This window comes from Protopterus annectens, chromosome 8.part0 (genome assembly GCF_019279795.1).
Source record: "Protopterus annectens isolate FY-2018-M chromosome 8.part0, PAN1.0, whole genome shotgun sequence".
In the NCBI taxonomy this organism is placed as follows: domain Eukaryota; kingdom Metazoa; phylum Chordata; order Ceratodontiformes; family Protopteridae; genus Protopterus; species Protopterus annectens.
Genome location: NC_056741.1, coordinates 592,468,038 through 592,485,537, shown reverse-complemented (window position 1 = coordinate 592,485,537; position 17,500 = coordinate 592,468,038). Strand labels below are relative to the sequence as shown.

General features: G+C 44.5%; 1 protein-coding gene across 1 annotated transcript in view; it reads left to right on the top strand.

Moving 5' to 3' along the window:
* HUWE1 (HECT, UBA and WWE domain containing E3 ubiquitin protein ligase 1) overlaps nucleotides 1-17,500 on the top strand; it is a gene marked incomplete in the record, with an annotated part of 5,008,559 nt that overhangs the window by 4,911,793 nt on the left and 79,266 nt on the right. Inside the window, 1 exon segment of the mRNA XM_044079288.1 lies at nucleotides 17,048-17,153. Coding sequence (XP_043935223.1) covers nucleotides 17,048-17,153 — 106 coding nt within the window.

Genomic DNA, 17,500 nt, shown 5'->3' with positions numbered 1-17,500 from the left:
AATATTTTTACATGCTTTCTGTCAAAATATGATACTATATAAAGCTAATAGTAATTCCCCTATGCAAGAATGAAAAAAAGCACACAAAGTTTCTTGTGTCATGCTATTTTAACCAGATCCCCCTTTTTTTTACTTTGCAGTGCCTGTATTCCTTAAAATAAACAAGGAGAAGGAGCGAGGGGAGAAAGACACAAAACAGAATCATCTATTTACATTTAGTATCCTCATTACCCTTAAAAATAACTGAAAAAATGTTACTTTGTAACATGCAGAGGAAGTCGTGTACAACTTAAATAACAATGTTAAGAAAAAAAGTTTTATTTAGTTAACTCTCTCCCCTGCTCTTACTTTCTCCGGAGTATTTGCCCAGACATTAATGACATGAAATAGGGCATATGCTTTAAAGTCTCCTACAAGTTTAACAAAGCCCAGTGTTTCTGGATTTTCTTACGTGCTGTTTCACAAAAATAATTATTGTTTTGTAATCTCACGTTTGTCAGTTTCCAGGTTAATTTTAGTCTCCAGACGTTAATGACATGAAGTAGGACATATGCATTAGGGTCCCCTACAAGTTTAACAAGTCCAATATTTCCAGATTTTTTTGTTCTATGCCTGTTCATCTTCATCTCCAAAACCCCTTCTCTGTTTCATCTCCAGTGCTCTCTTCATTCTTCTGATCAGCTTCTGTCCTTTTTTTCTCAGTCATTTTCCATTGAAACTCTGGGAAAGTTTCACTGGCACAGTCTCTCTGTGGTGTTTATTGCCAGAAGAAGAAGCAGACTGTCCTTCTGTTTCATAGCTCACTTGTTGTTGGACAAACTTTTGTGTTTCTTCCTTATGTACTTCATCAAAAAATGTGTTTGTTCCTCCAGGGAAAAATATTTTGAAGATAGCTGGCTGCAGCAGTTTGAATCTCACACCTGCTTCTCTGCATGCCCTATCTAGTGGAATAAATTCATTCCTCCTTTGCCTGGTGTGCAATGAATAGTCATTTTCCACAAATACTCTGCTGTCTCCCACTTTTAGTACTTGTCCTTCTGCCACAGTTTTGTCAGAATCAACAACTTCTGCTGGTAAGATTGCATTTTTACTTTTAAAGTTCTAGGTTGTGGTCTCATAGCCAGGTTTGGAGCATCCACACAATGTGCTATTTCAATTAATTCTTGTTGTGGAATACCAGTCCATTTGCTTATTTGTAGTTTGATAAAATTAATACAGTCTGTTCCTTACAGCTTCTCTGGTACAGCCTAAAATCTAAGATTTTCCCTACTTGCTCTGTTCTCTAGTTCTATTGTTTTTTGAAAGATCTCTTCTTGCGCAGTCTCACATTCAGCCAGCCTTTTCTTCATTTCAGCCTCCGAGTTTTGCAGTTATGACATCTTATCTGAATATCTGTTTAAAAGCTTCTTCCATTTTTCCAGCTTTTTATTGTTTGTGTTGATATACTCCATCAGAGTTTTGTTTATTTTAACCAGGTCTGTGTGCAGCTGCTTTATACTTCCCTCTAGGTTACTGAAAGTTGTGCTTGGAATTTTGCACTTTTTCTTTCTGAAGAACTGCAGTACTTTTCCCAGTCTTTTTTTTTTTTTTTTTTGAGCCTCAACTTTTGGCTGATTTCCTCCAGGTACTTTATATTTCTTTTTTTCATGGCATTCTGGAAGTGCACTTACTAGTAACTGAAAATTTACCCATAAATCTAGGTCCACTGGCTTTCTCTGCTAAATTTCTGTTTTCAGAATGTGGGAGGGAAACTTAAGCTGTTACTCAATGTGCATCCATTTTGGAAGCCTTATGTTTTTGTCTCCAAGACCTTGCATAGTAATCTGACCTCGTTATCTATTTATCTTGAAAACCAATATCTTAATCTGATGGCCCAAAGTGCTGTGGAGGAGTCCTCCCATCCCAAATGTTAGCTGTTGGCAAGAAAAAGGCCAAAAAAAAAACCTTTCATCCGATACAGCTGCTGTCCAACTTCCCCCAGACTTTCTCAAGACTAGTGAAAGCCCAAAGGATCATCCGGTGGTTGCTTCAAATTCCTCTGCCATGACCCTGTTCGAGGGTGGCATGCATCCAACTTGCACATCCTCAGAGGCTTTACAAACATCTGTTCCAGATGTTGAGGGGGAAACTCGAATGATATCCAAGGGACTGAGGGGTTTACACAGATCTTAGCGGAGTTTCATAGGTAAATATTAAGCCAGCTGTTCTTTTGGCCATTTTAAGCCTAGTCATTTTCCCTTCCACAGGTGAGACTCCAAACCCTGTAACTTGTGTCTATGAAGTGAAGAAGGTAAACACCTTGACCGTTAATACCAACCACTTGGGATAAACTTTTTTTTTTTTTTTTTTTTTTTTTTTTTTTTAAGTCTGGCAAAACCCTTTCTGCCTTTTTGGGAGAGAGCTTGGACTGATTTTCAGTTGTGCTTTAAACTGAAAAGATGCTTTTTGGCAATTAGTTCAAGGACTGCTTTCCTTTTGTATATTCAGTGATCAGCTTAGAAAGTCATCTGCATAGAGTGGAAGTGATTCAACTTCATTTTTCAGAAGTGGGATTTGAAGTTACTTCTCCAGGGGAGACTGCAACCTTAACACAGCATCTTAAACTGCACAGCCATCCAAAAACTATAGTGAAAGAGGAGATCCCTGCATTGCTTATTGAACATCTCCAAAGATCTGACCTTTGTAGGATATTTCATGCAGACATACCACAAAAAAAGTAATTGAAAACCAAACCTATTTCCCCTGAAGTTAAAGATTGTACTCGGCGGGGGGGGGGGGGGGGATTGTTTAATGTTTTGATGGTTTTAAAGCCTCCTCAAGAGGTGTCTGTGCCTGTCCCTCACTGATCTTCCACTGCTCTTAAAAGACACAGGGAACTGGACTCCTCAGATGATCAGGATTCAGGAGAGGAGTTCCCTGGCTTACTCTTCTCAAATCCCTTCCCCCTTTGACTGTAGTTTGGAGGAAGAGGATTCTATTAGACCAGATTCCCGTTTAGAGGAACTTTCTTCTGGGGGCACTGTTATCCGTATGATGGAATTCTTTAAGTTAGATTGCTCTCAAGTCTCTGATATTCATAAAGTTACTATGAGCTCCTCCAGATGGAGTCTGTTAAATCTTCACCTGTACCCCTAGTTCTGGTTGCTGTCCTGGATAGCTTTTCAGCAGCTTCTGTAGCCCTTGATTCTCAGCCACCTGCTTCCAAAAAACTGACAAATTTTACAAGGTGCCTGATGAATGTACATTTCTTTTTAAATCCCCTTCTCCTGATCCTTCTGTAGTGCCTGTTTCTTCTGACAAACCCTCCAAGCTTTTGCACCCTACCAAGTTGCTTCTTTCAGATAAGGATTATATTGCTGCTATTTTATCCTTTAGAGCCATTAACTGCTAGACTCGTATGACCATGTATATTTTGGCCCTTGTTTCTCAAGTGGTTTCCGACCTTCCTGAATCTGGGGGGAAGGATTCTTCCCTTTCCCTGTTGGGGGTTTTAACCTCTTAGGCTGCCCATCACACTCTTAAATGCAGCAATGATGCAGCTGGTGTTCCCTCCAGGGCTGCTACAATTGGTTCTGTTATGAAGTGTTAATCTTGGCTTTGTCTTTGGGCTTTGTCTGATACCACTAAGGCCAAACTATTGGATGCTCCTTTGGATAATAAAAATCTTTTTGGTGCTGATGGCTGCTGAACTTAAGTCCCTCTAGTATAAGGGTAAAGACTTACAAAAGTTGAAACATATTTTTATTTCTCATATTCTTAAGTTTCAGAGGAATTGCCCATCAACATCTGCTTTTGTTCACAGGCAGTTTTGCCCTCCACCCAAAGGGGAAAAAAAGGGTTCTAGACTTGTGAATCCTGCATAGTCTATTCAATCTCGTACCCTCTAGAGACCTACTTTTCAGGATAAGCTGGATTCCATTTGACACTTTGCTTCCCCTTTCTCTTGGCTAGATTCCCTTATCCCTTTGTCTTTCCTGTCTCTTCCAGATTGGTTGAAGATCACAACAGACTCCTGTGTTCTGTCCATTATCCGTCAGGGATATTTCGTGGTATTGGAAATACCTTCCTCCCTTTTTGGGCATCCCTCAACCTCCTTGGGAACAAGTTCCTCTTTTCCCAGAGGGGCTCCATTCTCTTTTGATCCAGGGCACCATTCAGCCAGTGTCCTCTGGCCAGATGGGGAGGAGTTTTTATTCCAGAATGCTTTTAGTTCCCAGAAAGGAGGGTACTTTGAGACCAGTTCTGGACCTTTCCCAGTTCAACATCTTTCCTTTATATTTCTTCCTTTTGTATGTTGTCTCTTCAGACGTTATTTTCCCTTCTGTCCTACACCTTTCTAGTCTGTGTGGATCTCAAGGATGCCTACCTTCATATCCCCATCCACCCCCTTTTCAGGAAGTGTTTGTTTCTCTGTTTCTTCCTTGCATTTTCAGTTCATTGCTTTGCCCTTTGGCCTCTCTACTACCCCCAAGGGTATTCACCAAGTACCTCTCTCCTGTCACTGCCCTTTGCAGGATGAGAGAAGTTCAGATCCTTCCTTATATGGGCAATCTGCTCGTTCAAGCTTCTTTCCCAGATGCTCTGTTTCAGAATCGCCAGTTTACTGTTTCCCTTGTTGCAGAGTCTGGGGTTCACCATAAACTTTCAGAAATCAGTTGTGACCCCTTTTCATGATCATATTTTCCTTGGTTGCAGGCTCCAGACCATCCCCAGGCTGGCATCTCTGCCTGCCCTCAAAGCCCCGTCTCTTACTGCCTTTTTCATTCTGTTCTTCCTCTGCCCTTAGTCACAGCCAAGGACTTTATTATGGTTTTTGGGTTCATGGCTTCCACCGTTCCCAGGCTCTATGTGAGAAAGTTACTGTTACCTTAAGTCAGTGTGGCTCCAACATTCCCACCCTCTGGACTTCCCTGTCCCCTTCCCTCCTAGTCTCAACCTCGAGCTTTAGTGGTGGATTCTTCAACTTTCTCTCAATCTGGGGCTTCCTTTTCAGGCTCCAGTTCCAGCTAGAGTTCTTTACAGACACCTCAGATGGGATTGGGGGCCTCCTTAGGCTCTGTCAAGGTTCATGGTCTCTGGCCTCTTCATCAAAGGTCAGACCACATCAGTGTAAAAGAGATGAAGGCTCTACTTCTAGCTTTTCATTCCCTCTTTCATCCTGGTCCCCTAAATAGTTTCACAGACAATACCACTGTAATGTGGTATGTCAACAAGCAAGGGGGGACAAGGTCCTATTTTTTTGCAGACTAGCTCTTCAGGTCTGGGACCTAGCTGTCTAGTATCAGATGACTCCTCAGGCTGTTTACATTCCCTTGCAGCAGAGTCTAGTGGCAGACTCTTTGAGCAGTTCCAGCACACAAGCTTATGAATGGATGCTTCACAGAAATGTATTTTTGGACATTTTACCCATTGCTCAGGTATTCCTCAGGTAGATCATTTTCCCTCCCATCTTTTCTGTTAGAGTCCTAAGTCCTCTGGCTTGGAAAGTGGATGTCCTATCTTGTCCTTAGAAGGGGGTGTTTCTATATACTTTCCCTCCCCTTCTTCTGTTAGCACAAGTCTTGCACAAGGTCAGGCAGGATTCTTCCAAAATCATGCTAATGGCTCCCTATTGGCCTAGATAGCATTAGTTCACCCTTCTCTCTCAATTGGCTAGGGGCAGTCATCACAAATTACTTCACTGGGTAGACCTTCTCATATGAGACAAGGGGTCTGTTATCCATACTCACTTGTCCTTCAACTGACACTGTGGGCGATAGTGTTTTGATCCCTTTTAGGCACCTGTCTCCTGAGGATGTGCTTTGGGTCCTGCTGGAAGCCCACTACCAGGAAATTGTATTTGTCCAGGTGGAAAAGTTTTTCTGTCTGGTGCCTCTCTCGCCATCTGGATCCCTCCCATCTGTGGATGTTCCTCTGGTTCTTTTATTTGTGTGATCAGCAGTTTGGGTTGGCATATCCGTCAATGAAAGCTCACCTGTCAGCAATTTCTGCTTGCCTGCCCTTGACTCCTCCTCTGGCTCCTAGATTTGAGGTCAACCGATTTCTTAAAAGGGATCCTTTATATCAGGCCTCCCAGGAAGCCTATTCCACCTACCTGGGAACCCAGTTTTGTTCTTGAAAAATTGACTTGGGCTCCCTTTGAGCCTGCTAGTTTAGCTTCCTTACAACGTTGTACTGGGAGACGCTTGTTTTTTTTGGCTCTCACTTCAGCCAAGATGGTGTCCGAACTTTGGGCTCTCATGGCTGTTCCTCCTTAGTTTTCCACAGAGAATGGCTCTCCATACTAACCCTACTTTTATGCCCAAGGTAGTTGGTGAGTTGTCCATTGATCAGTCTATTCATTTGCCTTCCTTTTTTCTTTCTCTGCAGTCTGTCAGCATGAAGGTTCTTCACACCTTGGATATGCATAGACAGCTCAGATATTATTTGGATAAAACTAATGATGTTATGTAGTCCAATCTCACCTACATTCTTACTCACGGGTTCGGAGCCGAATATCGGCTGGACTCTGCCAACTTTTATTTTCTAGCACGAAGTCTCTAATTGGCTGGGATAAACAGGTATCCCATGTTGCACAGCTCCATAGGCCCAGATCTCGTTTGCCACTCGTGTAGCTAAGACGTGGTCTCGCTTGGCTGTGGCTAAGTACCTCAGAATTTCTATTTTTCTCTTCAGAAAATTGTTGCGATTCAAACAAAAGCTATTTTAATAGCTATTTCTTCTTGTTTTCCGTCTATATTTGGTTGAAGTGTTGTCTTTGTGAGAGTGGTATCCCTAACTGTTCCGGTGGGCTAGGCCCGTTTAAGTTAGAGGACCTAGTCCTCCTTTTTGTGCAGTGTTTTACCTTGTGTTTTGGCTTCCTGTTTTTCAGTGTGTTTTTTTTTCTCTGGTCAAGTTGTGTGTTGTAGTTTCTAGAACCGTTTTACTTAAGAGGTTCTTGGGTTTTTGTGTGTAGCTATAGTTTCCCACCTTTGCTATTTCCCGGCTAGGTCTCCCTTTCATCTTGGTGTTGAATACCTTACTTGAGATGTGTAAGGATCAAAAGGAACATAAACCTTCGGGTTTTAAGAAATGTTCCAAACATAGCTACAAGTTGTCTATTACTGACGGACATTCCGTGTGTGTATATTGCCTAGGAGCAATTCACTTGCAAGAATCCTCTAGTTTTTGCCACGCCTTCAGTCCGAGGGTGCTACATGAAAGAAAAAATAAACTTATATATTGAAGGGACTCCTAAAACCTTCGTTTGAGGTGTCTTTAGACTCACCTTCGAGTACTCAAGTCTAAGGCTTCTAAGGCGAAGGAAAGATCTCCGGCTCCGTCTATCTCCTCGGAGCCTCCAGAGAAAACTTCTAAACTGGACTGTACCTCCTCGGCTCCTCTGTCCTCGGGGCCGCAGGAGGTATCTGTTGTGCTGGAATCGACCTCTGCTCCAATATTGGAACCCATTCGGAGCCGGTTTCCCAGCATTAGGCATGGCTCTCCTGATAGGAGATCCCAATCCCCCTCTCTGTCCTCCAAGTCCTCCAGGCTGTCCGATTTGGATGTCGATAGGGTGGTTCAGAGGCTACTGCAGTCGCCGGTGTTGGCAAAATTATTCTCTGCTCCGGAGCCCGTCCCAATGCTTGTGTCGATGGTTCCTCCTCCGAGCACTTCCTTGTCTTAGGAGCAGGAGTGCTCCGCTCTGAGTGATGATCTTGTGCCGGCTCCCATACCCCTCAAGGGTTTGTCGGTGCTGACATCAGCTCCAACCACGTCGGTCCTGTCCACAAGTTTCGGTACTCGGGTTTCCTCTGTCGGGCCCGAGGGAGATACTTCGGGACAGCTGTTTTTTCCGAGCCTCCCCCTCGGTGCATAGGCTTGGGGAACCCCGACCCCGGTCGTGGCCTCGGAGGTCGGCCCTCGGATTCAGGGGGGACCCACCTTCGAGGCCATGAGGAGCGCACTGACCAGATCTTCAGTTACATCACCCGGATCGGTCATTCCGTCCCCTTCCACCCTGGCTAGAGCCTCTGATGCCCCCCTATCCGTGGATGGCGGAGCCCAAAGTTCTGGGGATACCCCCATGAGCAGTCACCAACTTACTGAGGGTCCCTCTGAGTCCATGCCTGAGGAGCCCCCCAGAAAGAGGTTGTGCAAGAGGAAGCACATAGACTCCCAGGACGAGTCTCTCACTTCTGATACTGACCTCGAGGAGTCAGAGGGGTCCCCCAAGTCATTCTCTGAAGATGTCTCTTTCTCCGAAATCCTGGAGATATTAAGCAGAGAGGCGACTGGCCATCCAAAACCCCCTCTGAGGAGGAGTCTGTATTCCTCAAGGCCTTTGGAGCTCAACCCTCTGCCTCCTGGGTGTCTCCACCCTTCGACAAGCTCCTGGATTTAATTTGTCGAAGGGTGTGGGAGAATCCTGATTCGGTGGAACCTGTGCCCAGAAGGCCCAATAAGTTTTTGGGACCAAAGTGAGAGACCCTCACCAGATGCGAGCAAGAGGGAAGGACCCTGTCTGCCGTAGGGGTCCATTTTTCCCTTCCCTCTAGGCCTTACCCCAAGGCTCAGAGAGGAGTGAAGATGTGGTTCAAAAACATCACAGAAGTTTTTCCCTGCCACACAAGGTGAGTCCCCCTCCAGAGGCAGAGGAGGGGGAGGTTATTCTGGAAGACACCGCCCTAGAGGCAGAGGAGGCCCCTGCAACTCAGGAGACCGTGTTGCCCGACTGTGCTATTCCGGAGCCAGTTGGGGGCCGCATTTCGTTGTACCCGGAAGCCTGGGCAAGCATCACCCAGGATCGATGGGTACTCCGAATAGTTTCCGGAGGTTATACCATTCCCTTTTTGTCAGACCCCCCTCCAGTCAGGAGGATCCCGGATGTTCCACCCAGTCATAGGGATCACGCAGCATTAGAAGTCTTAAAGCTGCTAAACAAAGGAGTCATCCAACCTGTCCCCTCAGACCAAATCGGATTAGGGACTTACTCAAGACTGTTTTTTGGTGCCGAAAAGAACAGTGGACCTGAGACCCATTCTAGATCTCAGTCGATTAAGCCACTACGTTCTGAAGTCCAAGTTCCGAATGGTAACCCTTCAGTCCATTTTCCCATTGCTGGGAAAAGAAGTGTGGATGTGCTCCATCGACCTCAAGGATGCTTACTACCATATCAACATGGACAGGGCATCCAGGAGTCACTTACGCCTCCGGCTGGTAGCCAGTCATTTCCAGTTTCGTGCCCTGCCCTTTGGTCTCACCACAGCCCCCAGGGTGTTCACCAAGTGCTTGGCGGTGGTGACAGCTCACTTGAGACATCAAGGATTCCAAGTGTTTCCATACCTGGACGACTGGCTCCTTACTGCCCCCACCAGGCATCTTCTCATCCGGGCCAGGGATGCTACCATTACCCTCTGTCAACAACTAGGAATTACCTTGAACTGGGAAAAATCTGCCTTGCTGCCCTCACAGCGTGTAACATTTATAGGCGCAGAGCTAGACACCGTCCAAATGTGAGCCTTTCTGCCCCAAGAAAGGATCGGAGTATTGCAGAGTCAGGTTCATGCTTTATTACCCCTCAGGAAAGTACAAGCGAGATGGGTGCTTCAGCTTCTGGGATCCATGGCAGCTACCATTATGTTGGTGCCTCTAGCGAGATTACACATGAGGCTTCTTCAGTGGCTTCTCTTTGCCCAATGATCCTTTCAGAAACTCCCCCTTTCCCAGCAGATCCTACTCACGGACCGATGCAAGTAGGATCTCCATTGGTGGCTATGCCCCACCAATCTGGACGAGGGAAAACCATTTGTCCCTTCATCACCCATCGCCACGGTGACCACGGACACCTCCCAGATTGGGGGGGGGGGCATTATCTTGGCAGGACAGTCCAAGGCACATGGCAAGGTCATTAGGTACATCTGCACATCAATGTTTTAGAGATGAGAGCGGTGTTGTTGGAGTTGCGGGCACTTCAGAGCTCTCTTCCTCTGGGAACGATTACAATTCACTCGGACAACATGTCCGTTGTGTGGTACTTAAACAAGCAAGGAGGAACCAGATCTTACCCCCTGTGGAGAGAGGCCATGCGAGTGTGGCAGTGGGCAATGTCTTCCCAACGGTTTCTAGTGGCAACGCACATTCCAGGGAAGGCCAGTGTGATAGCAGACAGGCTGAGCAGAGCCATTCTGATGCCTTACGAGTGGTCCCTGAGCCTCCTGGTTGCAGAACAGATTTTCAACAGGTGGGGTCAGCCTTGCTGCGATCTTTTTGCCAGTCCCCTCAATGCCAAATGCAGCAGCTACTTCACCCTGATCCCCCCACAGGGGGAGTCACCCAGGGACGCTCTAGTCCACGATTGGCCACTCGGTCTGCTCTGTGCTTTCCCTCAGTTTCCTCTGTTACCAAGAGTGATTCAGAAAGCCTTATCCTTGGGAAGCAAGATGATTCTAATTGCCCCACACTGGCCTTGCCAAGTCTGGTTCTCCTTTCTTCGTCAATTTGTGGTGGACAGTCCTTGGACTCTGGACCCAGTACCAGACCTACTGACGCACATGTCGGGGCAGTTCCATCCCTCCCTGCGGACCCTCAGGTTGACAGCCTGGCTACTCCACTTCCGTCGTTAGTCAGACTTCGTTTTTCTCCTGAGGTGGTGCACATTTTATCCTCTTCTCATAAGTCTTCCACCAGGAAGATTTATTCCAGCAAATGGAAGAGATTTTCCATTTGAGCTCAGGCCCAAAGACTTGACCCTTGCACAGCCCCAATTCCTGCTGTTTTGGATTTTCTGTCCATGCTCTTTCAACAGGGTTCTGCCCCGGCTACCATTAAAGTGCAGCTGGCTGCTGTTTCGAATTTTCATACCGCCTACAAGCCTTCCCTTATGGCATATAAACTCTGTAAGGCCTTTCTGAAGGGCACTTTGTTACTCTGGCCTCCTGTGTCAGAACCTATCATTCCCTGGGATCTAAACTTTGTTTTGCAAGCCCTGACACCTTTCGAACCGGCTGCCTCATGTGACTTAAAGCTTCCTGTCTTGGAAGACTGCTTTCTTGATAGCCATCACATCAGCTAGACGGGTGTCAGAGATTCAAGCCTTGTCCATCAAACCCCCGTATTTTAATCTTCCATAAGGACAGGGTTTATTTTAGACCTAATCCATCCTTTCTTCCTAAAGTTACATCTACTGTTAATCTCGGCCAGTCTATTGAGCTGCCAGTTTTCTTCCCTCAATTCTCGAACAAAGCAGAGTTTAGATTTCATCAATTGGACGTGCACAGGCAATTACGATTCTACTTACACAGGACAAAACAACTACGGAAAGCTGACCAATTGTTTGTGTCTTTATCCCCAATCTCCAGATGGATTTCAAGCTGCATTTCCTTTATTTACTCCTCTGCGGGCAAAGGTCTACCATTCCCAGTCAAGGCTCACTCTACCAGGGCTGTTTCTGCGTCAACAGCTTACCATGCCTGACTTTCTTTTGGATGATATTTGTGCTGCAATCACGTGGGCTTCCCCACACACCTTTATTACTCATTACAAACTGGATGTGGCTTCTAGGGGCCGGGCTTCCTTTGGTTCCACAGTCCTCAGGAGTATCTTCCTTTGAGCTTCCCAGGATAGAGGTGCTAGCGACACTGTCCCGTGAGTAAGAATGTAGGTGAGATTGGACTACATAACATCAAGAAGTTATGTACTCACCATAACGTTCAATGTATGTAGTCCATCTCGCCTCACATTCTTACGTACTCTCCCACCTGCCCCCTTCCTAGAGAATTTGGAGGCTGAAATTGGCATTAAGTACCCTTCAGTGGCAGTTGTTTTTCTTATTCCCCTTGATAGTGTTCTACTGTAGTGGGTGGTTGTTATGCATGAGGTGCGATTGTGGTTTTGCAGCAAACTAGATCTGGGGCTATGGAGCAGTGCAACATGGGATACCTGTTTAGCCCAGCCAATTAGAGACTTTGTGCTAGAAAATAAAAGTTGGCCGAGTCGGAGCCGATATTCGGCTCCGAACCCGTGAGTAAGAATGTGAGACGAGATGGACTGCATACATCGACTTTATGGTGAGTACATAACTTCTTGTTATTTGCAAATCCAAGCAGCATTTTGTTTCTTTTTATCCCAAGTCTTTGGGTGTAGCTATTTCTAAGCAAACCATCTTTTTCTAGATTTTGAAAGCCATTTATTTTTGTTCTTTTCATGGTAAATGTCTTTCCATGCCAGTAAAGGTTGGACTCTACCGGGTCTGTTGCCTCCTCTGATGCTTTTTTCAAGGGGCTGGCTACCAGTTCCATCCTTGAAACTATTTGGTCTTCTGTTCATACATTCACTAAGCATTGTAAGTTGGATGTTATTTCCAGGCCTAGAGCTGGCTTTGCCAGGGTTGTCCTGTATGGATTTTTGGAGGGCTCTTCAATGCTGTCCTCATCCCAGATTTCTTGTTGACCTTTTGTACTGTCCCATTAGTTATGAGTACTGCAACAGTGATATGGAAGAACATAGTACAGTTGTGTAAAATCTTTCCATAACCGTAGATGTCCTTCTCTTCATGATTGCAGTATTTGTTCCTTCTCTCCTGACCCCTCTGTTCTTGTCTATTCTTTCTTGCCCTCCTGGCTGAGGGGCTCTTCTCTCTTTTCTTCTTCTGGATGCACATGTTCTTCCTTGTCCTTAGAGAGATTCTGTTCCTCCTGGGGCTTTTTCAGTTTTGAGTGTGCGTGTCTGTACTTCACCTTTATGCCCTGCGCCTTGAGTTGGGGAGCTTGTGTGTGACATACAGTGCGTGTAATTACTACAGGCTTTGGTATACTGGCCAGACGTTGGGCTATCCTTGGCAGATGATCACTTCATTTATGATTACTGCAACGGTGAACAGAAGGGCATCTAATGTTATGGTAAGATTTTTATACAGTTGTACTTTCTGGAAAAGTCAGGGTGTGGGCTTAAGAACAACTACATATGGCTTGCCAATCCCAGTGGGAGAGTGCTCATCCATTCTGCTGTACTGTGGTAATAGTCTTTCAAGGGGATGTAGCTTTCTAGTGAGGGTGTTTAAGGGCACCTGCAGGTCATCCTACTGTAAGGAGGATATTGTAGGGTATTTTCTTGTGCAAGTTCACTTGACAGGGTTTAGGATGTTAGAGCTGCAGAGAAAACCTTTCAGTACTGTTTAAATGATGTCCTACATCTGTCAGCTTATGCTGCCTGTGAAAAGGGAAAGAGTCGGCCAGCTAATAAAGTGGGTTGGCAGGCAGTAGGATAGAAACAGAAGGGGGGGACCTTGGTGCTGAGGAGTTTTGAATGTCATCCTATTCCTATGTTGCAGTATTCTCTACATGAGGGGTGACTGCTGTAGGTGATCTTGATGTCCTGCCAGTGTACAAAAGCCTTTTACCACTGCAGGTTATGAGGGATGTCGCACATTGCCTGCAGATAGCGTAGACCATAAAAGTGACGCCCACATGCACCATCCTCAGAAGTTTTCTGCTACCAGTCAGAAGTCCATCTTCGACTATTGGTCTGCTCGTCTGAGTTGTTTGGTGGTGTACATGATTCAGATAAGTGCCTCTTTGAGGTTTTCTTTTTTTTACCTTTTGCTACTGCTTTTGTTTGAGGTTACTGCTTTGTAAATGATTTCTCGTGTCTGTCAGCTGTTGCTGTCTTGAGGAAAAGGGAATGAGTTGACCAGCTATCAAAGTGGGTTGCGAAGCAGCAGGATAAAAACAGAAAAGGGGGGGGGCCTTGGTGCTGAAGAGTTTTGATTCTCATGACGTGGACACACTTCTTATACCGATCTGTTGTTTCAGTTAAGTACATCATTTTTTTTCCCTTTAATAGTTCACATTTGGGAAGAGAGACCACGACACCTCTGCTCCAAACTTCCATATTCTTCTAACTCAGCAAAACAAGTGCATGTAAACATATGACCCTTAGACTGGTGGTACAAAGTCTTAGTCTAGTACCTGTTAGGGACCACTTCTTTGAAGAAGTGCTGCACGTCTTGCAAGCAGCCAGTAAACCAAACACCAGTAACTCTTACCTGGCAATCCAAAAAGATGAACTAGTCTGATTCTAAAGGTATCTGATGTATTATGGCAGCGGAACCCAATCCTTGAGTATTTAGCTGATGTTGCAGATTGTTGTACACATCCATGAAGGATGTTAGGAAATGCAGCCTCCCCTCTCAGGTACCCTGTTGTCATTTCACTCTGTATTCAGTCAGTTTTGAAAGAATCTTTCACCATAGTTCCCTTTAAGGTACCAGTTCCCTTCCTTGTGACCCTATGCTTGTAATATAAAAGCTGATTTTGGCCTACATGAGAGATCATCATATCTATGCCCCTTTTCGTCCTGGAAAACAGTTTTCTTTGTTACAGTTAACCTCTGCTAGAAGTATTTTTGTGCTGCTGGCCTTAACGTGCAAAGAGCTCTGCACAGGTTTTCATATGGTTAAGAACCATTCCCTCTCTTATACCATACATGGGCTCAGAATTAGCTTTGAATCAAACAGTCCTGCTTTGGTATTGCATCCTACCCCTAAAACAAAGGGGATACTGCATTTAATGGATGTACACTGATATATGAGGTACTACACAAAGAGCCGAAGATTTCAGACAGGATGGATCGACTCTTTCACTCATTAATGGTAGGTAATCAGTGCAGACCAATGTCAAAACCAGCACTTTATAAATGACTGTCAAAACTGCTTTGTGTTCTGTGTATTGTAAAATAATATTGGAAGAGCAAAAAATAGGTCCAGTCCATTAGAGGACAATAGAGCATAGCACCTTTCTTTAGAATGTCTCAGTTCAGACTGAAAGACGACCAGTAGGACCACTGTCTGCATCTTCACCAAGCACTAAAAGCTAGGCTTTTAGTCCAAGAGTAGAAAAGGCTCTTCCATTGCGGGCATGTAGAATATATTGTGTTCGCTTCCCCAGGGCTGGCACCAGGCTTGCCTGTAGTGTACCTAACTGCTTTTAGTGTTCTTATGGGTAAGGAACAGTGCAACAGAACATTATCTTATGAGGAACATAGTACAGATTGTGAGTATGCTCACTGTAAAAGTAGCTTTTCAAGTAGAAGCATTAGTTTAAGCTCCCACCCACCTTCTTCCCTACTTGATTTTGATTCTTCACACCTGGGAAGGGATATGCTAAGGGGCTTTTAGTATCTGCCTGTCTTTCATGCTGGCTGGTTAGAGAGAAATGATGGCATTTTTCTGCTTTCTCCTCATTACTCTTTTGTGTTGTAACACTGTGATGCTTTGAGGGGCAAGATAGTCAGCTGCCTGAATTTGCTTCCATTTTAACTCTGGGTGGGGTGGGGGGTCTTGAACAAAGCTGTATGTTTTTTCTGCGTGGGCTCCTCTTTAAAGACTTGTAGAATGTTTCTGTGCTTACCCTTCATACGTTAATAGGGAAAAGAAGTCCCTTTACGATGGCTTAGAGGTACTGGAACAGATTGCATTGTATGGGTAATTTGCAGACCTTCAAGGCATGCTTGTTGTTGACTACCTTAAACAAAAACAGAGGAAAGGCTATTTATAGACAGCACTCAGCTGAAGTCACCAGGAAGCCTCCCACTCATTAGACCTTTTATTCTATGTGGCAGAGGTTATCTCCACAGAGGTATATACCTGTTGCCTCACTTAATTAATTTTCAGGTCATTCTGACTGAACTCTGACCACCTGTATGTTATGGGGTCTTGACTCTGTTTGGCATTTTTGCCCTGCTTGACCATATGGGGTTATAGGACTGTGGCACAGCACCAGCTAGTGAAGTATTGCCCCAAAGTAGTTTTTCCATCTTTATCCTCTTTTACAGAACCCTCTTCCGTGAGGAATGAATTTCATTGTCAACAAGCTTGCATGTGCCTCAGTCAAAGCTGCTGGTTTTGAGGCCAGGAAACTAGTTTCTTAGAAGTTGCTTTTTCTTGGTGGCTGTCACTTTTTCTCACAAGATCTCAGTGCTTCAGGCCTTCATTGTGGAGAACCATGTCTGGTGAGCCAGGGCTGTTTTTTCACACGTTAAGGTGTCCCTTAGGTCTAATACAAGTTTCTTCCCAAAAATGTGTTCATAATTGCCTTTAAACTGGTCATTTATCTTTGTCTCTAGTTTTGAGAGTCAAAACCAGTGGAAAGTCTTTTACCCACCTTTATTTAGCACCATTAGTTCTAGCCCTTCTGAAGATAGTGCATGTTTTCCAGGAAATAAGACAGCTGTTTAGCTCCTTTTCTTCATACATAGAGGGAAATTGAATGTTGTCTTGACATCAGGCAGCTCACTACCAACTAGAAAATGTTGCTGTTAAAGGGCATTTCCTTCCTTGCTTCAAAGATGCCTCCATTATGGACATTTATGCCTTAGCCTCAGACAGACATGCTTTACTTTTAGTTGATGTGGTCCTTTGGCCTTTCCCTGGCTTCATCCTCCTTGAAAATGTATTTATACTGTTTGGAATCCTACCCAGTCACACATCCATTTAGGAGGAATCAAAGTAAGATGCTTAGTAGATAAGTATTTAGAATATCGGGCAGTATGTGAGAGTAGTCCTCAGTGGATGCTTAATACCCTTGTGTCTGCATGGGCACTCCGTCTTGTACCTGCTGTTGAAGTTCACTGAAACAGACAAGTTTATGTTCATGTGTTCTTGTATGAAGTTATTTTGCTTTTGTTATTCTGTCTTCTGGTTTGTGTTCATGCAGTGGATGCCGTTTGGTTGACTGCCAGCCACAAATGCTAGTCATGCTATGAATCAAATGTGCCAACTGAAGAAATGTGAGCCCATGAACAGAGGAGCTGAAGAGAAAAATAGTTGAGTTGAAGGTTGTAGGAGAGGGCATCTCAGTTTTAAACCCAGTTGGAAGGATTCTCTGGAAGATAAACTGATGGGTTAGCTACATATTTGCCATTTCTGTTTTGTGTGTGTGTATATATATATATATATTTATATAAGTAAAGAGTTTTACTTGTGGATACTCTTGTGCCGTTATATCAATCCAGACAGAGAATCTGTTATGTATCTCAAGTTAAACTGTTTTATTTGTGGTTTGCTGCATAGATATACAGACATGGAGAGTGAAGATTATCATTTTTATCAAGGCCTTGTGTACCTGTTGGAAAATGATGTCTCAACTTTAGGCTACGATCTCTCCTTCAGCACTGAGGTAAGAAACATTGAGTCAGTACAGCTTGTCAACTCACATCTGCATTTCACAGAAGTAAACTGACCTAATCAGCTTATTGCCTAATTTAAATAAAGCCATGAAACAGTTTTGTAGGGGTGGATGTCCCTCACTACACCTGTACACATGCTTGACATACTCCATTACTTATAAGTATCTATATCAAACAAAGCTCCCCATTAGCAGTCTTCAAAAAAAAAATCTTGATGATTGGATGGGAAATAGGAAATTCACCCCCAGGGATCACCTCTGTGGCTCTGCTCAACAGGGGCACAGGAAAATAATTTTCGAGTGGCGAAAGCTGGGGTATCTTTTTGGCTAGGCTTGTA